Source organism: Neomonachus schauinslandi, chromosome 10 (assembly GCF_002201575.2).
Source record: "Neomonachus schauinslandi chromosome 10, ASM220157v2, whole genome shotgun sequence".
In the NCBI taxonomy this organism is placed as follows: domain Eukaryota; kingdom Metazoa; phylum Chordata; class Mammalia; order Carnivora; family Phocidae; genus Neomonachus; species Neomonachus schauinslandi.
In genome coordinates this window covers 623,514-640,381 of record NC_058412.1, presented here as the reverse complement: position 1 = coordinate 640,381, position 16,868 = coordinate 623,514, and the positions used below count along the sequence as shown (strand labels likewise).

At 48.5% G+C, this 16,868-nt stretch overlaps 1 protein-coding gene across 1 annotated transcript in view; it reads right to left on the bottom strand.

Moving 5' to 3' along the window:
- Positions 1-11,276, bottom strand: part of SNTG2 (syntrophin gamma 2) — a 158,739-nt gene extending 147,463 nt beyond the window's left edge. Inside the window, exons 1-4 of the mRNA XM_044918857.1 lie at positions 11,265-11,276; positions 10,999-11,136; positions 2,764-2,820; positions 2,623-2,680 (exon numbers count right to left, since the gene is read on the bottom strand). Coding sequence (XP_044774792.1) covers positions 2,623-2,680; positions 2,764-2,820; positions 10,999-11,136; positions 11,265-11,276 — 265 coding nt within the window. The remainder of the gene's footprint in view (positions 1-2,622; positions 2,681-2,763; positions 2,821-10,998; positions 11,137-11,264) is intronic.
- Positions 11,277-16,868: the final 5,592 nt, after the last annotated feature.

Here is a 16,868-nt window from a genome sequence, read left to right as displayed (position 1 = left end):
GATGACATGTGATGGCGGCCACGCTGCGTCCCCGGGGCTCCGGCACATGGAGGCCCCACACCGCTTGCACCAGGCACCAGATGCAACGGCAGCTCTGCGTGGATTCACAGCAGCCAGAGCCTCCCTGCCCGCGAGACACCCGCCCTGTGCCATACTCGGAAGAGGTGAACTACACCAGACCAAGCCCCCGGTCTCTCAAGCTCCCAGGTCACTGAGCAGTTTATGCTGACTCTCAAAGTGCTCAGGGTGTAGAACATGCAGTCAGTGGAAAAGGGAAGTGAGGGTTCTGGATGGCAGGCAGACCCTGGCAGCAGCAGGGTGGGGGACACCAGCCGTCGCATCCAAGAGTGGCCTGAGCTGGTGGGGCCTATGGAGCAGAGGTATAGGTGGCCACGGGGTGGGGACAGGGCCCTGGCTCTCAGCTCGCAGGCCACTGACGCTGGAGACAGAGGCAGCCTGAGAAGACAGGACAGCTCCGTTCTGAGACCAGCCGGGCTTGCGTCCCTCATGAAACTCCCACCAGCGCAGGCAGAAATCTCGGCTCAAGAGGGAGACCTCAGCGTGTTCTGGCTCCAGGGCTGGTAAGAAGTCTGGGAATCTACTGGGTCCCAGGTCCCCCGGGGAGCCCCCAGCTCACAGCGGATGAGATGCATGCGGGTGACTTGGCGTCTTTCTGAAAACTGCAGCTTGGTTTCTCACTGGAGCTGTCCACACGTGGCCACAGTGACCTGTTCATCCCTCCACAGATATAGGAGGTCTTCTCTCCAAATTAAGCATGAAATCCCTTTCTGCTTTTTGTCTGCTGGTTAATCTTACTTCCTTGTTGTTGTTCTTTTCTGACACTTACATTCATATCCATAAGTCAGAAACTCCACTAATGCAAAATAACTGTGAATGTTCACAAGATTACAGAAAAATACCTCTGAGCCACCTTCCTTCAATTACCAGCCAGCCAAGCAGCTGGGCCCCAGGGCGCAGAAGTAACCAGATGCCCTCATTCAGGAATAAACTGATTTCTTTGCACCTGGCCGATTCTCATTTTAAAGGCACTGGAGAACTGTGCTCTGCAAAGCCTCAGCCCCACAGTGATGCTCCAGGTGGTGCACAACAGAAACACTTCAGTGCCGTGGAAGGTCTGTTTGGAGATGCTTTAAAAATGTCAACAAGAACGACCATCTGATGCAGAGACCAGTGGAGCTCCGTCCTGCCGGACATAATTTTAATAAAACCGTATTTTCTTACAAAACTGAAACTCTTTTGTGTCACCAGGAAAAGCAGACTCAGGAGTACCGTGCTCTGGCTTCGCCTCGTAACCTGGTCTCCTTGGAGGCCCCGCTTCCCGGCAAGGACGGGGATGGTGTCTTTCCAGGCTCATTTGCCTCAATCTCTGAGTAAACAGGATCCCATCTGCTGCAAACTTCAAAGGCTGGTTTGCAACTTTGCTCAACAAGGGGAAAAATGTGTATTGTTGAGCCAATTCCACAATGTCCTTTTGGTGAAAAGGAGTGTTTCTGCAGATGCAAATGTGGTGATTAAAATCCTTCTTCTCTGCACCAATGAGTCAAAGTTGGTGTGCGGAAATTCACATTCCTCGTAAACACAACTCCAGCCACTGACCCGTCACCGCCGCCCTTGTGCATGCACACCTCCAGAGCACGCAGTGTGGGATCCCAGGCCTGCACCACCTCTCCCGGCAATTGCTGGGTGCCGTGTGCTCTGACATCGGGCTGTGGTTTGGCGGATGGGGTGAACCGTATGAGTGTGCTGAGTAAAAGCATGAGCTTATTCTCCACTCTTCACCCACACAGGAACGATTCTAACGTGTGGGCTGCCAGTCCACGGTGGGTCACCACATCCCTTACTCCCGTTTTCAGGGTCAGGGACCTGAAGTGGCCCCTTCCCACGTCCTGTCCAATCCTGGCTCGGGGACAGGAGTCAGTCCCCCTGCACACACCGGCCGCGTGCCCCCCTGGCTCCCACACCAGGCAGGGGACGTGGTCCCTGAGCGGCAGGGACCAGGCTCCTACAGACAGAGTAGAGGGCCCACTAAGCCGAGCTGGTCTGTGCCATCCATTAAAGTGATCTTATTAGAAAGATCTCCCAGCTTATGAACAACAACCCCCCAACACTGGAGATGACCAGAAGTCCCACGTCCCCTTTCCGCTTCTGCACACAGTGACCTCAGTCAGTGGCAGCTGTGGTCCGATCATCCCTCCCGAGGCCCAACGGTCCAGCCGTTCCGGCCTCCCCGCCGAGCCGCTCCTGGAGGGTGGGATGCGATTTTCCCCGCAGACCTCCAGGAGCAGCGCTGACGGCCAACAGTGGGGGCAGGTCTCCTTTGCTGTCACCCCGCTGCAAACACCCAGCGTCCCAGCCTCGGCATGTGTCCCCAGAGCACTGCTCCCATCGGCCACACAGGGAATTGGTACCTCTCTTAAGGGCTTGCAGTGTCAGCGGAAATGAAACAGGCACAGTCGTGTCAAGGGGAGGAGAGATGAGGCAAAAATAAAATGTCAGCTAAACGGTGAAGTAAATGAACAGCAACTGATTTCCATCATTATCAAACACGTGTTATCTTACAAACTGCCGCAAGGCGTACTCGGGACATCCTGGCCGTGTTACCTGCATGGCCTCTGAATATCCTCGATATGACGACAGGGACCCTGTGCTCGGCACCTCCCTGGAAGACAGGCAGAGAGAGGGGTCAGGCTCAGCGCAGACCCACACACAGAAAGAACGTCACACGGAAGAATGCATTCATACCTTTATACTCAGGCCCAAGCCACCAACGGGCTCTCTGCGAAGCGTAACAGTTCTGTGCTTTAAAAAATTTTAGAAAACAAAGCAAGTTGAGGTTAAAATGCATGATCAGAGAGCGAATGCAAAATGCAGATATAAATTCATAATTTAAACTTAAGTAACTGTTTAAGATACATTTGCAAAGGGGACACTGCTTAAATTCAGCAAGACACCATTTCACATCCTCAGTCTGTGGTATTACCTAGAGGAACAAAGACCTTGATTAAAAAAACAGGCAAACAAACGACAAACCAGGCCCTACTGCAGCCGTATTTAAAATCCGCGGGCAATCCCTGCACGTTGGCCCTGCCTTCCTGTTCCATGTCAGAGGACCGCAGGCCCGTGAGAAACGGCCCACACTCTCCCAGGGAGGGACCAGAGAAGCTGCAACCCATACTCAACCCGCCTTCAAAACCTGCTCTTCCCGCCAACCCCCAGCCTGGCTCCCTCCCACCGCGCCTCTTGCCCAGACCAACCACTTTTAGGCCCATTTTTAAGTAGTCAGTGTTGACCCATGCGTGCTGGGCATCACCCTGTCCTCTGACCACGGGGCCGGTGGTGATGAAAAGCTGGAAGCCGAGCAGCACCCGTAACCAACAACGCCCCCAAACCTCTCACTCCAGTAAATCAGCAGTACGCACTCTGCTTGGTCTAAAGTGACCAATCCTTAACCAGATGCACCAGATCTGCGGCTGAGGGTGAGAAACGGGCCCAGGGGCGGAGGAAGCGGAGGGTCAAGCATGTTCGTGCCTCAGAAGGATTCCATGGGAACATCAAGAATGACTTGCACTATCTGCTTTCTAAGTGACAGCGCAGACGCTTTCGGCCTGAACGGTGGCCAAGAGTGTGCTTCCAGAGCAGGGCGACCGGGGACAAGCCGAGGTCAGCAGGGCCCCGAGGGGCTTCCGCACGAGTGCGAGGCCTGCCTGCCGCCAGCAGCGAGCCAGTGGGAACTGTCTGGCCGAGGAGGACGCCGGGTCTGCAGCACGTCTCAGGTGTGACTCAGGTGTGACTCCGTTCTTGGGAATGAATTCACCATAAGCTCAAAGTAAAGAAACCAAAAATTGGAATAAATACAGCTCCTTTAAAGTGCTCATATAGGCATCCATTAGGTAACACTTTAATAGAAAATTTTATATTTTGAACTTCCCTGTGGCTGTAACATTCTCAGCTGTTGACAGTTTATGCAATCACAGTTCGGGGACGCGACTTCACGGCGATGGCTCGTTTTCTCCTCGTCTCCGGGCGCACCCGAGTGACGGTGAGGAGCGGGCCCAGTGCACGCCCGGGACACACTCATGGGGCTCCTACTGGGTCCTTTCCAAGTACTGAAACACCAGCAACCTGCCCCCTGACTCCACACAAAGGGCAGCAGGAGCAGAGGTGATTTAAATCGCCTGGCGGGAAGACAGAGATGCTCCTGCGTGTGGGGAGCTTCCCTCCACAAACTCCCAGAGCGGACTCCCAAGTCAGCCAGCGTCTCAGGGAGCATGAACAAGTGAACAAAGCAGAGGGGTATCATTTATTCACGCTCTCACTCATTTCATAAGCGCCGAGTTCCTACTGTGTTTGGGGTGACATGGGAATTTGTCTCAGGCTTTCCCAGGAAATACTCTGGGCAAGAGAAGACTGGAAAATTGGGTCATCCGATGTTACACTAATCAAAAATCTCTACTATAGGGAATTTGTCGAAATATTCAACAATGGTTTTCAACTTTCCCCATTAACAGAAGCATTTGAACCTCACGGAGAGCAAGCAAATATACATCAGAGAAAAGAAACAAGAGTGTTTCTGTTTTGACAGACTTTGTCACATGACATTATAAATCTGTCGTTTTATTCACACATAGATCTCAAGAGGATCATTCAAAGAAAACATCAGAAAATGGATCACCTGTGGCAAAATGGGTTAACGCACACCAAAACTCTGGACTAAGAGTCCCAAATTCCCAACAGGTGAAAGACGAAAACATTATGTCATCAACTTCTTTAACGTCTGGTTAACAGAACAGAATTATCTGTTATTAAGCCAGAGTACTATTTATTCAAATATTTGCTCGATGCAATCTGTCAAAATTCCTTTTCCAAGCAAATGTGTCTCAGTCACATAACTCTCTGCAAAACTGAATTTCTGCATCTGGAAAATGAGGGTTTTTTTAGATTCCAAACTTCATTCTCCAGAAGTCTCATTATACATTTGATTGTCCTACCATAGGATGTCACTGTGGACTGAACTGTGTCCCCTCAAATCCCTATGTCGAAGTCCCATCCCCATGGGACCGCATCTAGAGGTAATTGAGGTTAGAGGGGTCACAGGCTGGGCCCCGTACACAGGGCTGCTGTCCCCATAGGAGCAGGACGAGGGGGACCCCAGAGCCCTCTGTGCGCTCAGAGTAAGGCCGCGGAGGGCACAGTGGGAGGATGCTGTCAGGGAGAGAGCACCTGACCTGTCCTGTGTGGGCAGCTGGGCCCACAGACGAGCCAGCCGAGGGAATTACAGGAAACCACCAAGTTTCACAGAAACCTCCGGATGGCAAGTCTCTGGGTGAAAAGTTCTTCTTCCCGATCTTCCAGCTCCCTCAAGGAGCGTGGAGGAATCTCGCGTTTCACCGTTGGGAGGAAAGTTCAGCCAGTCCGTGTTCTCACAAATGAAGAGCGTGTAACTACTAGGGCTCTAGAATGATTGTGGTGTTGTCATATTTAAGAATTTTGTTTTTCAAAACAAGATGTGTAAAAATTGGTTCATGGTGATGAAACCGTCCACAGGGTGGCCTGGCTCAGGCCCCTCCTTCGGGTCCCAATGTCTCAGGACCTCACAGCCAAGTGAGAGATGGACACATTAAGTTAAAGTCCTGGGAGAAGTTTCCAAAGCGGTTCTGCTAACATATGCAGATGCTAATGTCATCACAAGGCATTTTCTAATTCAACCAGCCTGTCGTTCTTCACCGAGCACACTCTGCAGAGTCCGTTCTCCCGAGCAGAGGGACCTCCTCCAGTGAGACGCACCTGCCCCATAAATATGCTTCTCTTTGGTGTCTGGGGGCGGCTCTCACTTACTGGAGGAATGAATTATGAATTCAATCAAATGTATAATGAGACTTCTGGAGAATGAAGTTTGGAATCTAAAGTAACTATTCAATAAACTCATTTCCAACCCAATTCAGCTGTGTTTTTCACACACATAAGAGATAAGGTCCTAAAGAAAATATTCTGTTTTATCATTTAATCCCAAACTATGTTTTGACATTTACCGACTCCTGATTTATGGAGCAAAGAATAGGATGCAAAAAGGAACTAGAGAAAGGATATAAACTTAGGTGGATAAAGGTAGTAATAATGTTTATTTTATCACAAACAACAACAACAGAGTCGTGTGCGCTGAACACGGAATTTATCAGTAGGGCCAGCACCCCGGCAGGCGAGACAACAAATTCATCTGTCTCGGGAAGTTTAATACAAGTTTAATTCTTTACTCCAAACTAAAATATCAGTTTGTTGATAGTCCTCACAGTACTTGTTATGTAAGAAATGAGCCTAATTTTTGAAAATGATTTTATTAAGTTCATTCGTTGTGATATACCTGAACAATGTGTAGGAATCGCTGAAGGAACGGCCGGGCAACTGCCAATCACTCTATTACTTATGTTCTTCCGCATCTTAATTTACATGTTCCTTATCGCTTTTTCTAAAACTTTTGAACTTTTTAAAAACCTTAAGCCTTTTTTTTTCAGCAAAAATGGGGGGACTGACGATTTTTCTGGAAGGCATTGTAGGCTGAGCTGACCATCGGTGCCGCTCTGTGGCCCCCTCACAGGGTTTCACAGATCCGTTTCTAGGGAAGGGGTTTTGTGCTCAAAACTGATCAACTCTTTGTCCTTTCTACCAAGATAAGTGACACCCAGGACCCAGGAAATAAATATTCCAAAATGCATCTTCTGGTACGTATAAACATACGTGCGGGAAGGTGGAAACAGGCATGGTCTTGGATGTGAAGTCTACAGGGTGGCAAAGCCAACCTACAAATACCCGGAATGTCAGAGTGTGGGCCACAACCTAACATACTTATAGGGCAAAAGCTGAAAAGCCAGCACACGAGGAGCCCAGAATGCGGAGCCAAAATGTCCCAGGCCTAATCTAGATCCCCAGTCGGTATATAGATCTGTGACCCTCGCCAGACAAAACCTGCCCACGAGGAAGACAAGAGCGAAGCCGCCCCAACGCATGCAGAGGGGAGAGGGGAGAGCGAGCACCTGACAGCAAAGCGAGGAGAGACTGCAGGTTTGCCCTCTCCGCCCAGAATCTGCCAGGCTCCTGCAGCCAGGGCCGGACGCCTTTCATCCACCAGGTGAAATCAGCTGTTCTGCCTCACGTGGCGGCAGCGCCTGCTCATTCCAGGGGTCCCCACCACCCTGGGGTCTCCCGTCTGTGCTCATGTGGGCTTCTTTAGACGCTTCCCGGACTGCGACTTTCGTGTCTAATGTGTTGTTTGTCCGACACACAGGGATTCCGGTTCCGTGCATGGTTCTCATCTTTATTTCAAGACGTTCCCTGCTTGCAGGTCTGCTGGGTCCTCTTCTCCCCCGTCACACTGCCATAACCTCTCGTGTCTAGAGGCATGGTAAACACCCACGCTGCAAACCTGCCCGTTTTAGGTCAACGTCTGCACGGGTCTCCAAGTCCGTTCGTGAAGATGTGACTTCCCGGTGCTCGTGCAGAGCAGGGGAGAGAGTCGGGGCTCCCGTGCCCGCCCAGCCCCTGCACTGTCTCCCAAGGTGTCAGGCAGGCACCAAACCAGGAGGTGCGCAGGCAGACGCCAGCTCCCCGTTCACGCCAAGTTGGCAGTCCTCCTCCTCTCTGGCAGACATTCTGCTGGCTCGTCCCCCTGCATCTCATGCTCCCCCTGCGGGGCTCCCGGGAGCCTCCCCTGGGCCCCTTGCGAGCAGAGGAGCGGCTGAGATCCTGCCTGACCTCTGCCACTAACTGGGAGCTGAGCTCAGACACTCCTGAACTTTCGTGTCCGAAACAGTAAAACGAGGACACAGAACCCTCTCAGGTACATTCATTGTCACTAAAAGTAGTGAATACAACACAGATTTATTACAGTGTTGTCTTTGTGTGCATCTTCCTGCCACATTCATTCAAACCACAAGCATAAACTCACAATTAAGGAAAATGTAATGTGTCACATGTGCAGTGAGGATTATAAAGATAAAACAATCTAAACAAAAACTCTGAAACATGAGAAAAAGCTAGTTCTTTCCCCCAACAAAGCACACACTTTCTTTAGAAGATAATTAGAAATCCTCAGATTTTCCACATTCAAAATGCCTTGTTGCTATGGATAGAAATATAAATGAAATAGGAGTTTGTGGATTTGAAACTCTGGTGCTACCCTGGCAGATTTTAAAAATCCACTAAATTTAGTTTTGCCTTCTCTCTTTTGTGACGAGAAGAACACCTGTCCTTAACTGACACTTGAGTTATTTTTCAGCAGGTTCAAATTCACCGCCCAGCGGTGTTTTCTGGAACGGGCAGCCTGAAAAGTGGATGCAGCTGGAGGAATGGAGTTCCGTGCAGACTCTGCCTTCCGTTCCCAAAGAACCGAGCTCCCGCCAGGCGTATCCCCGGGGCCAGTACCGAATCACAAAGCTCATGGATGTTGATGCGACATGGACCGTGATGTCGGGCCTGGCGAGCAGGGCGGGCGCTCTCGGGCTCGGGCCGTGTGACTGGCGTGTGCGCACGCAGGAGCTGACCCCGTGCCCTAAACCCTGTCGCCTGTGACGTGGGGGTCAAGGTGCACCTGCTGCATAACCATGCCATGCATTTTTGGTGAATTAGGGTATAGAACACACTCAGAAATGTCCTGGCACCGGGGGCAGAATCATGCACATCAGCAATGACTGTTCACGGTAGGTTTAGCATCCAATCTTGGGGTCCAACTGATAAGCTTATCAATGTCTGCTAGAATTTAATATCTATATTGTGTTCCCAGTAAATATGTGTTGCACCAAATCTGACAATTTTCATCTCCCAGGACCCACATGGAGACTCCAGGTTCGGCGAGGCATGAGGCTCCCTCATTTCTTCTGTTGATCCACTGTGGATTGATCAGACCTTCCACACCTGCCCTTCAGAATAATTTTAAGTGGAAAACAGTCATGCTCAGCCAGCTTCCCAGTGCAGATGCCTTGGACACACTCAACATATAATGCGGGGAGCTACCGCTCCGAAACTCCCCAGAGGTGCTCTGACTTCAACTCTAAAAACCACTGTGACCTTTGTTAGAAAAAGTTCTTCCTGTTCTTCCAACACCTGATGAATTCTCACAGCGAGTGTTATTCTTATCAACTGCAGAATTCAGGGTTCCGGTTCAGGTTCTGATCTCAGGAGCGGATCATGTCTTCCTGCAAACAAAACTCTCCCCAAATTGCCTCCGAAACCATCCAACCCAGGGACGCGTGTTCCAGCAGAGATCGCTGGAAGGGGCCCGGCTGATGCGGAACACAAGTCCGCGTGCCCCGCGGCTCTCCTCGGAGCAGGGCGGTTTGCGGGCATCCAGGAATCACTGGAAATTATAAACACAACTCTGCAGCTGTGAACACACACTCCTAGGAGGGAGAACTTAACCTTAGGTAGAGAATCTGATGTTATGAATAAAACAACGTAATTTACTTTTCCTGTACAATTTAGCATAGAAACATCGAGTGTTTTTTGCTATAAGCTGCGTGGGATTCTCTACAGGTTATGGACTTACTGTGAAGAAGGATAATTTTTTAAAACACTTACAAACTCTTCTCTGATGCTGCTCTCCCCAAACCCACCGCTGCTGGGTATTCAGAACAAGTGGGGGGACAGTAGGTCGAACGAGGGGTTAGTGACCCTCGACCTCCGACCCTGCTGGGGGCCCCAGGGAATAGCAGCAGGAAAGGCAGCCCCCGTCCTCTGCCCTCCGTTGTGGTGACTTCACCCATCCTGGACCCACAGGGAGCGTCCAGAACGGGACCAGAGACCCAAAAAGGGCACAAGAGGGGCAGACATGGGTCTGGGGCAACATGGGGGGGGTTTCAAGTGGAATACAGGAGCACTTCTGTTCTCCACGCATGTGGGAGGGGCCGCGCATGTGTAAGACATGCACATGAGCCCGGCATTGCTTCTGTGGGGGTGAGGGGGGCCACATCGGGCCTGCCCAGGAAAGACGTCACACTCTGCAAGCACCTGCACCTACTGAGGAAACACCGATTTGGGGATTACAGATGGGGAGCAAGTGCCCTGTTTACTTTGTTTCCAAGGTGAAGGTCATGAGGACCCAGAAAATCATGAAGTAAGGGGTCTCCAGGGCCCACGCTCTACGAGACCCAGCCATGAACCGGGGAATGGGAACGCTTCGGGGATATTTTCAAAAACACACTACAAACAACTTATTTTCAGCGACATGATTTCTTGAATATCAGTTTTTGTAGGTCCTGGGTAGGGATATTCGAAGGACAGAGCAGTGAAATGTTGATTCTGTAGAAATATATATATATATATATATATATATATATATATTTATATTTATATTTATATTTATACCTGCAATTATTTGAGCTCACAAGAAGGAAAATAGGAAACTGACTATGGTTTTAATAGAGTACACTTCATACACTACACTGCATATTTCCTCTATCACTTACAGTTGTCCTGTTTGACCTAAACTGAAGTAACACTGGCCAAAATTATTTTTCCTAATCTTTACTCGATATTTAACTATATCTGCTCAGTACGTTTCTTACCCTTCAGGAAAGTTCACTGTGACTGAAGCCAAAAGAAGGACGGAGCCTTAGCATGGAAGCGCCTGTTCACGTCCCAGAGACCAGGGCAGAGCTGACACCTGACGCGGGCGACTGCCCGCTCTGTCTGCCGCTGCTCGTGGTTTCGGATATGAGGAAGCCCTCGGCAAGTACGGTACTCTCACGTTCCGTCTTCACTTCCGACAGAGTGTGTCCCATGGCACACCGTGGTATGTGGGGAGAGCTCCTCCCGGGAAACACATCAATGAGGAAATTACGGAAGGCAGGGAGACAGAAACCTGGTCTTGTTTTGTGGCTGGGGATGTTTAAATAACAGGGGAGCAAACAGTCCTGAGGCCGTAAGTGGCCTCCCCGAGTGGGCCTTCCCAGCGCGCCTACACGGAGCCCGGCGCCGCGGGGCACTTACATGTGTGCCGTGACTGCTCCCACCGACACAGACCACGTCTCGTTTCTGGATCGTGAGGACCTCCTTTGTCAGCTTCAGGCGGACGTCACAGGTGCTTCCAGACGCCTCGCGGTGCAGCAAGGCAATGCCAGTTCTGGTCTGTGAGGCAAAGCGGAGACACAGGCAGAGGGTGTGAGCGCAGGGGGCACGGGTGCCGTGGCAGGACCACGGCTCGCTTGGCACAACCCCCAGAACACGCACCCGGACGGACCATGTGGGGACCTCACAGTGGCATCCATCTGGCCACGGCTTCATTAACTGAACACACAGTAAGTATGAATTCTGAGTAATTGTTTCTGAACAGCTTTTACAGGATTTAAATACACATGTTTTTAAAAGAAAATTAGGGTTTTCTTTAAAAGCTTGAAAATATTAGTATTTTATTCAAATCAACTTTTCTACCTTTAGAAAGGCTTTAGTTCCTACTTTTACCAAAGCTCTTTGAATGATAACCAGCCCTTTCGGAAGATTCAGATAGTAACCGTTTGAAGATTTATTGGTCTGGAGCAGGAAATGCTGAAAATCAGCAAAACGTGTATCAGAGTTCTCATCAATACACGGAAACCAACTTTATCAGAAGTACCCAGTGGGGCCCACTCACTGGGTCCCGGAGGGCTGGGACCCGCGGGCTTCCTTCCCCCACTGCCCGGCAAAGCAAACTGGGTTCGTCAGCAAGCGCAGACCAGGAGGGGACGTCCGCAGGTAAAGGCCTTCTCAGCAGACGAAGAAAGGAAGGTCAGACAAACACCTCTGGACAAACTAGAGGTGGCCTCCTGGTGTGTGCAAGTCACGGTCAACAGCGTCTAAAGGTGCCCTGCTTCACTCGGGCACCCCCCGCCAGGCCCAAGGAGGTGGGTCTCAGGGGCGGAGCAGGCCGGTATTTCCGTCCGTCTGGAGCACCAGGTGCCGTATGCAGTGCTGCCTGCACAGCCTTAGGTGGTCACCCTGCCGGCCGGGAGGAAGGGAGGAAGGAGGGAGGCGGGATGCTTAGTGGGGTGGCGGGAGCTGCACCCTCAGGCCAGGACCATGAGACGGGCCCACGCAGGGGCATGCGTACCAGGGACCCTTCGAGGCTGGCAACCAACCACAGAAACAGAAAAAGAAGAAACTTACAAGATCACTGGCAAATTCCAAAGATGGCATTTGATAAAGTTAAATATTAATTAAATATTTAATTAATAGCTTCATAAATTAATAGTTAAATATAAAAGGTTAACCTTCGGGAAAATAGCTAAAAAAGACTAAGAGCACTTGTCATTCACCATGTTGAATTATCAAAAGATTTCCTCCGGGGACAGAGGCTGAGAAAAAGATGTGCGTTCACCTTTGCCGTTTCTCTACCACACTGTGCTCCTGACCAGTGCAATTATATATATAATATATACTTTAAATATTTATGGTGCATAAAGGAAAGAAGAAAAATGAAGCTAGTTCACAGATGGAATCTCTGAGCATGGAAATAGTTCAAAAGGATCTATATCTACGTCTGTCACATGAACACTTGGATGTTTAGTCTATGGCCTTAACATCATTACCAGTTAATGGTGTATTACGACAATACTGTGAAAGTATGTTTCAATATATCAGCAACAAATAATAACAGCTGAAATAAAAGGATATAATTCGCAGAGCATTAACAACCACCATATCCAGAAACCAACTAATGAAAACTGACACACTAGGTCTCTACACTAAAAATTTGAAAGTGTTACTGAGAGGAAAATAGTAAGACCTAAATAAGTTACAGATCATGTTCACGAGCTGGATGAATTCATACTGTGAAGTCGTCATTTCTCTCCAAATTAATCTACAAATTAATCTCTGAATTAATCTGTTGTTGATTCAAAACAACAGAAAATCATAAACCCCAGCAAGTTTTTAGAAACTGACAAAATAATTCTAAATTTCAAACAGAAACGCAGTCACGTACAGTCAAGGCAATCCTGAAGAACACCCAAGCTGAAGACTTATAATGCCAGTATCAAGAACTATTTTGAGGTTATAGCAATTAAAATATGGGGTATTTACTCAAGAAAAATAGCTCAGTGGAGAAGAGAGAATACACAGTCCAGAAAAAAATCCATGTATGTGTGATCTCCTCGCTTGTGATAAGTGCAGCATGACAGTCAAGTCCGGAAAGAATCCAGGAAAAAAATGAGTTCACCGCCCCACTGCAGAGCATAGGAAACAATCAAATCTAGCTGGACTTCAGAGCTACATGTGAACAGTAAATCAACAAAACGTTTAAAAGAAAACAGGTGAAAATATCTCTATGGACTCAGAGTAAAGTTGACTTGAACAGCATGCAAAACAGTTCTAGCCTGGAAATGTTCTAATCTTGAAGTTCTAATCCATAAAGGGACTAATTGTTCTACATAAAAATTGAGAAATTCTGTTCAATAAAAGATACTATGAAGAGATCAAAAAGTTACCCACAGAGTGAGTGATCTTGGCATTACATATATTTGATAGAGACTCATACACAGAACATACAAAGTGCTCCTAAAATCAGCAGGAATAAGAGTAATTTTGTGAATTTGTAGAAGAGTGACCAGTTAAACCCCTCCAAAAACCTCACACGGAATGGTGAGAATCCCCACCTCACTGCTGTTATTCAGCATTTTTCTGTACAACTTTGTCTCCCATGAGACAGGAAAAAAAAGTTTAAAGGTATAAAAATTCAACAGCATTTACAATATTTACAGGTGATACTGAGGTCCACAAATAAAACCAGGAAGTATGCAAATGTTAGAAATCACTTATATGGCTGGATAAAATCACACTCGACAATGTAATCTGCAAATACAGTTGCATATTTATACAATAATTTATATACAATAATATAAATACACAGTTATTTTGCAAATATAATTGTATATTTACATAATAGAACCAAAAGAAGAAAATTAAGAATTTCCTCCAAAAATCCATTAGGTACCCAGAAATATATATACCAAAACAACTTGAAGACTTCAAGGGAGAAAACTGAATCCTTTATTGAAAACATTAAAGGAATACTAATCAAAAAGAGAAATATCTGTACACGGGAAAATTAAAGAAAAGTGTGTCAACTATCCCAGAACTGATCTATTTGGTCACCGCAGCTCTGGTCAGAATGTGCATCAGCTGGACCTCGACAGAAAGACCTGGAATGCCTACAGTGGAGGGGTCCTGGGGGCCAGGAAGGGCAGAGGAGGGGTGAGGGTCTTGCTCTGGTAGGGATCGGTGTCTGCAGTCGTCCACGGGTCCCCAAAGGACTCCTCTCTGGGACTTGGCGCCCACGCCGTCAGGATGCCAACTACAAAACATTCTCTCCCCGTTTCCTCGGCTGCTTTCCCTGCTCTTTGTAGCACTACAGAAAATAACAGGTTTTATTCATGTTATTGTTGACGGCATCCCAGAATTGAACAACTCTGGCATCGTCAATCTGTAAGAGCTGCAACTGTGGGTAAAAATGGCCCAGGGTGAGAAAAACGGCCCAAGAGCCCAGCCAGGGTCCCCTGTGAGCACGGACGCTTGCAGCAGCGCGGACGCCCGCCAGGAACAAGACGAAATGCCACAGGGGCAGCAGCTGAGCAATATGGGAGTCAGAGTCCCGCAGACCCTCCCGCATTCCAGGGATGCTGAGATTAAGCTGGAAACTCGTGCAGCCAGAATCTCTCGGACTGTCGGCCTTTTCTAACAAGGCACACAAAGCAGAACCACGGGGGCAAGACTGGGCACCTGCACCACAGCCAGACGTTGTTCCGCCCAAGGACCCACCAGGGCGGCCCCAGCACACACCTGGGAGGAGGACCCACCGCTCAGGCAGCCGGCATGAGGCCACAGGCCAGGAGCTCACTTGCTCTCGGCCCAGCCAGGTGCACACACTTCAGGATCTGCATCGACAGAAGACATGGCTTTTTCAGCAAGCCTCTAAATGCAAATTAACATTAGCTTCCAGTGAAAATCCATCCACTTCACTTGATTCAGAGTTGACAGAAAAAGCAAAGTGGACAGCAAGCAAACTCAGAAACCGAACAGCTCCTCTGACAGACAGCAGGCCCTGCTTGTCATGCGCCGTGTTTCTGAATCATAATTAGCATCAAAGTCACGGTGGCAGAAGGAGGAGCCCTCCGCTACCTACACCTGCCATTATGCTTTCAACCGCATGAGAAACGGTGTTTCCATCACTTTGAAATGAGTCATGCCATCAAGTATGATATGAATTTTATAGAAAAAACCCAAGTCATTTTTAATTTGGAACACAAAAAAGGGAAATTCGTACCTTAGGAGACGGTTCCCTACCAGCAACAGACTAACAAGATCAGTAGATCCTCGTGGATTTTGAGAAGGCAGGTAGAGACCCCACCTCTGTCCCTGAGCTTCTCCAGGGACCTGGAGGCCAGGAAAGGGCAGCCACCCCAGAGCCGCGGTGGGCTGGGTAGGAGCGATGCGGGCGGGCGCACAGGTACTGAACAAGAAAAAGGAGAGGGAAAAGTTGAGGCCGGAAGCTCAGGGCCGGGCAAGGGGTTCTAAACTGGGCTGCCCCCTGAAATCACCTGCTGAGCATCCAAAGCTCCGGGCAGAAAGGTTGAGAACAACCATGGGGAGCCTGGCTGGTTAGAAACGAAAGAAGGGAGCCCAGATCCACACAAAGGCAAGCCCTGGGGGGCAGATCTGGGATGAGAATCAGGACCTGGGGATGCAAGCGCCCTCACTTCTTCGAAGACCAACATCCTTCCTCAGATAGCTCGAGTCCAGACAGGGCAGCCATCTGTTATAGCCAGGAGGATCTCAGAACCGTTCCCTCACTAACCACCCCAGCCATGGAAAGACACAGATGCGCCCAAACCTCCTGGGACAGCATCGGCTTCAATTCTCAGAGACATGGCTGCCCGGTGGTGTAACGAAGCGGGACATATACTTTCCCACAATCCAGGAAAGTGCCACAGATTAGGTCTCTTAAATGTCTGTTTTAAAAGTTGTTTCAAATCAAATCTTAATCAGTAACACTGACCAGGTAACTGCCATTCAGCCGTCTGATACAAAGTGATTGGCTCCCCATCCCAGCAAGTTTAGAGCTATCAAAGAAAACAAGCAAGGTCTGTCAGTAATGACTTACTTATAATGTATTTTTAGGGGAAAGAAGGTAGGGCTTCATGCTGCTAACTGATTTCTATTTCTGCAAAAAAAAAAAATGCTATAAAAGTCACAAAGATCAGAAGACTCTAACAAAATGGCATAACATTTGAATAACTTGGATTTGATAACACACACACACAAATAGCATTTCAATGTTATTTAAAATAGATATCCACCTGCTTAAACTATATTTTAAAATGCAACCAATTGTGAGTAAAATATTGGGAAAAAAGTCCTATAGTATACACATTTGATAGCCATAAAAGACATTAAAACAATCAAAGCAAAATAAATGAATTACCATTTATCGTTACTAGAATTCAACTGTCAGTCACTCAGATACTACTGTTGAAGTTGTCAAAACAATTCCTTTTTTTTTTTAAAGATTTTATTTATTTATTCATGAGAGACAGAGAGAGAGAGAGAGGCAGAGGGAGAAGCAGGCTCCCAAGGAGCAGGGAGCCCGATGCGGGACTCCATCCCAGGACCCTGGGATCATGACCTGAGCCGAAGGCAGACACTTAACGATCTGAGCCACCCAGGTGCCCCAAAACAATTCTTTATAGATATATATTTTTTAAAAGATTTATTTATTTTAGAGAGGGAGAGAGAGACAGAGAAAAGCGTGGGAGGGAGGGGCAGAGAAAGCAGACTCCCCGCTCATTGCAGAGCCTGACACGGGGCTCGATCTCATGACCCTGAGATCT